The following is a 4859-nucleotide window of genomic DNA, read 5'->3' on the forward strand; positions in this document are numbered from 1 at the left end:
TCGTAGTAGTAATAATATAATATACTATAATATATTAGTTATTATTAGTACTANACACACACACACTACACTACATATATATATATATATATATATATATATATATATATATATGCGCGCGCGCGCGCATGTATGTCTACTTATCGTTGGATGTAACGATCTTGGTTCATCAGTTATGGGCAGCACATACATAATGAACTCATGATGCATTGCTGTTCCGACATTTGCTGCGTTAAAATTAGAAAATTCTATTTGCAGAATTTTATTCCGACTATAGATAATACTCCTTGCAGAGTTGTTGTTGAGTTCTACTTTTGATGCGCGAATTATTTATTTCTCGTAACCTCCTTTGGCTGGTCATCATTTATTTACGACCTCACCTTATGGTGAAGATAAAATTGTAACTTATACAAGATGGCGAAGTTATATCTCTTGTGAAATTCCCTCTTCCATTCAAGAATAAATAACCAGATCTTCGAATAAACTGAAAATTATGATGGAGGATGCTACAGATTTAATCTATCCAAAAATATGTGTTGAGGATCACATTAGTTAGAGGAGAGAAGTTCGATGATATTAAAATCAAAAAATATCGGAATAAAAAATAAAACTTGCAAATAAGACGGCAATCATATCGAAAGTAACGATCAATGTCTATGAATTTCGAGCCAGGATCAAAGCCACCATTTCCATAAGGAATTTCACCGCGCGTTAGAGACCTCTCGATGAACGCGCATCTCCGTGATGCAGACGAGCAGAAAAGTGTCCGTCGATCTCATGAGATAACGAGTACGCATTCGGTCGCGTTTACCTGCGTTAACTTGGTTCCTCACTTACCTGGTCGCGGCAAACATAGGATAAAGGCCAAGCACGCTCTCACCGTTGCCTGCCTTCCAGGCACGTAATTGAAGCTGCTCCCGGAATAACGCGCCTAAGTGACAGGTGAACACCTTATACGCGAAGCGCGTACCCGTGACAGTCGTACATATACTGTGTGTCCATCCGACGGTTTACGGGTCTCTTTAGAGGGACGAAATATAAAAGCCAGGTACACGGTAGAGGGAATAAAGTGTAATCTTGGCAGTACAAGAAGAGACGATGGTCGGAAGAAGTAGCCAATCAACAGGCGAATATGACTGAAGAATCAAATATGCGAGAGAAGTAGAGAAGTACTTTGATGGAAGTATTTTAATGCGATTCGATTGAAACTAAATTACCAGAGTATTTCTGCAGGAAAAGAAAAATATCGTACCTTGTCGACAGTCGTCGGTCATTGTGAGTAAAGTTCTATGATCGTGTGTCCAATTTCGAACAGTTTCATTAATTCATTAACGATTAATTAAGGTTTCAAACGAGATTTTCGATAGGGATTTGAGATATCGTGCGATGGATCCAACCGATCGGCGTCGGATCATTTTCTCTGATTGTTGATCTTCGCTCATTCCCGACGCCTGACAGGGGTGAATTCCCAATCGCGTGTTACTGTCGTACATTAAATTCCGCGGGGTAATATATCAAGGTATAAATCGTTGAACGTGTTGGAAGCTTTTATAGGATTTTTACAACGTGCGCATCCGTGAAATACTAGCGTCGATGGAGGGCATAGAGAAAGAGGGAGATAGAGGTTGCAGTTTCGAGGGGTGAGGAGCGGTTAAACTGAGTGTAAATCCAGGTATCGTTGGTGTGAGCAGAGAAAAGGGGAGAGAAAGGGACAGACTGATAAAAAGGAAGCGAGAGAGGGTTGGTTTGCGGCGGGGATGAAGCGTCTGGCTCATCCTGGGGGATACAGCGTGCGGAAGGGGATGCCCGGGTTTTCGCGTGCGTGCAGATCCGCCAATCGGGATTCAGGACCGCCTGCGATCGCCATGGCAACCCCGGGGGTTGACAGGAGGCGATTACGAAACGGGGGTAACCCGATTAAGCATCGCGATGCCGCTCCTGGAGGCGACGTCTAGGGGCGACGTAACGGGGTGACTTTCAAGAGAAGGGGAGGAGAAAGGGTAGGCCCAAAAGTATGATCTGTTCGAAAGGGGTTGCTTTCTCTATTTGCCCTCTTAATCACCCGTTAAGTGCTGCGACTCCCCCAATGTGGTCCCCCGGGCACGCAGCAACGAGTTTGTTCCTGCTTTTTCACGTCTCGATTGGTCAGTGGTAAATAACAACCTTGAGATGGTCCCGAGAGATGAAATATTTAATGTTGGCTTAAAGGCGAAATGTTTCGATTTGGAGTGTTATTTAAATCATTTAAATTCAACGTGGCGCGAGAACAATTCAGGATTCATTGTAACTTAGCCAACTATCTTTTTTTTTTAATATAAAGAAATGAATTACTTTGATTTATGTTTCACTTGTGTGTTAATTAAAAGCTTACTAAAACTTACATAATATATTATTTTAGAAAGTTAGCAATTAAGATAAATTAAGTAATTTTTATATAAAAGCAATGGCATATTTTCAATGTATCTCTTTATTGTATTTTTAATAAAATATTTATAAAAGAATCCAATAATGAAAGAAATTTTTAATAATATAATAAATTCATGTTATTTATCTCATTCATATTGTAATTTTCCATAATGGCCTCGAAATCGTGGAATTATACGCTTCGTTTCATCTCACTGCTGAAGTTCATCGTGTTGGAAGCTAATCCGGGTCTTGTCAAAACCGCCCAGCCATCCGAGACGTTAGACAAACATCCCTGTTTCAACCCTCGATCCACCCCTTTTACCGCGCGTGTGTGTACTTTCGTGTTATAATGCTGATTTTCCGCGTAGATAGTTTCAAAATGGAGCCTATTCAACCCTTTCCTCTCGAGCAGCGCGTATATCTAACAGTCAATTCCAGGACAATGTCCCGATCAAGTTTGTCGTGATCCCTCTTCTACGCGTTTCGTCCCCTTTTCTTCCAGAGCCCAGCGACACGTACCATTGTAACCGGATACTCCCGTTTAGGGGTGGCTCCTTGATACATCGGGGGGTTGACCGGGCTTATAACTAGTTGCCACTTAATTTGGCAAACCTGGTAAGAGAACGAGGGGTTCGATTCGTCCCCCCCCCCGTCTCTCGACGGAGGGATTGGCCCGCTGAGATCGATTGGATACGTCGGTATTCGCTGGGGACGACCACTCTCGAATTACCTCTCGTTGAACGTCGCGTATCTTCTGCCTCCATCGGATTCGTCGAAGAATTATCTTCCGCGGCGCGTTCCTTCTACCGAAACGATCAGAAATCCTTAACTACACTTTCTCTCAATAGGCTCCTACCTATCATGAACAAAGCATCTTGAAATATCCAAGCTCATTTAATAATCACGAGTTTTTGAACTTAATTATTTATGTTATTTTATGAAGTTAGATCTGATTTATATAAAATAGATGTTTCTGCTTTGCAGGATGACAAAAACATTTAGCCACAAAGGTTTGTGTGTAGCCAAACTTTTTTGCCATTCTTTAAATATTCATTTCCATAACAATTTTTACGAAATAAAGTATAGGTGATCTTAATCACGCTGCGTACTTACAATTTTGTATAATTATTTTTTGTTCGAGGTAATTATTTTCTGATTCATCTTTTTTGGAAGGGATTTCAAGCATATATTAGTATTACTACAATTATTATTGAAATGATTGTTACAGAGAATTACGTTAGATTTCTGAAAAGTTAATCGCAACAATATCATTGATGTTTCAGGTGAAAGTATGGTTCCAGAACCGGCGGACAAAACACAAGCGAATGCAACAGGAAGAAGAGGCAAAGGCCCAACAGCAATCGGGTGGTGGAGGTGGTGGTGGCGGAGGCGGTGGTGGAGGTGGTAACGGAAATGCTAACAACAATAGCAACAAAAACACGCATCATGTCAGCAAATGGCAGCAGGAGACCGGTGACTATCATCACGAGGAGGAGGATGAAGAAGAACACATCGATCCGGAAGCTGAGGAATGCTCAAGCGGTTCCGAAGCGTAGCTAGACGTTCTCTGCCTGGATTAGGACCCAGGATCGAGTAGAGTGTCCTGAACAGACTTCGAGGAGAGACCGAAAAAGGTGAAGGTCATACAATGAAGTCAACCAAGGAAGAGAATAGCGCGACACTGATTAATCGACTTAGGTTTGTTCGAGTTCGTCATCGAGTTGAGTATCGGAGGATTGAATTTGAAACTTCGAAATGTTTATGATCGTGTTAACATTATGCGCAGGAAGCTAATAGCAATGAGTAAATTGCCATTGAATAGAAATAGCGCGGCGTTTTTCGCATTACGTTTTCAAATTACGGTCGAAGCTTCGGATATGAGTTCGCTATACAAAAAGAAAATCAGAAAATTTGAAAATCGACAACGATTGGCAACGGTACGGTACTCACTATATTGCGACTGAAAGCGCGACATCGTGAATACGAAAATATTTGAGTTGCTTGTCGAATAAAAGATCTAAGTTCGATTACTTGCCATTTCGAATATCGACACTAAGAATTTTGAGTGGGAAATTATTCCACTTTAATTCAAATAAAGCATACGAGACATGTATTTTTATCTCCTTTTCTCTCTCTCTTTCCTTTCTTTCTCAAGTCCGTTATTTCTTATCAGAATGATCTTTTCTGCATATATTCACGGAACTTACAATTTTTAACGCCGATTCCAAATGGCCTATTGGAAGAAGGCAAAGATAGTAAACTATCTCTTGATAGTTTGTCATTGTTTTCTGAGAAGTGATGACCAAATGAAATTTAATACATGCACTGTTAAAAATATTATGAAATTTAATTTCCCTTTTAAACAGGGAAATAACTAGTTACTGTAATTATTGTTACTTAGTTACCTTGTTGTTATAACGATTTGATAATGATATTGCGAAATTTTTATGTAA

At 40.4% G+C, this 4859-nt stretch overlaps 1 protein-coding gene across 1 annotated transcript in view; it reads left to right on the forward strand.

Annotated features, from left to right (window-relative positions):
- Positions 1 to 3962, forward strand: part of LOC105622207 (homeotic protein empty spiracles-like) — a 44654-nt gene extending 40692 nt beyond the window's left edge. The window contains exon 3 of the mRNA XM_012203664.1: positions 3690 to 3962. Within this exon, the coding sequence (XP_012059054.1) occupies positions 3690 to 3962 (273 nt within the window). The remainder of the gene's footprint in view (positions 1 to 3689) is intronic.
- The last annotated feature ends 897 nt before the right edge of the window (positions 3963 to 4859 follow it).

This window comes from Atta cephalotes, assembly GCF_000143395.1.
Source record: "Atta cephalotes unplaced genomic scaffold scaffold00001, whole genome shotgun sequence".
Classification (NCBI taxonomy): domain Eukaryota; kingdom Metazoa; phylum Arthropoda; class Insecta; order Hymenoptera; family Formicidae; genus Atta; species Atta cephalotes.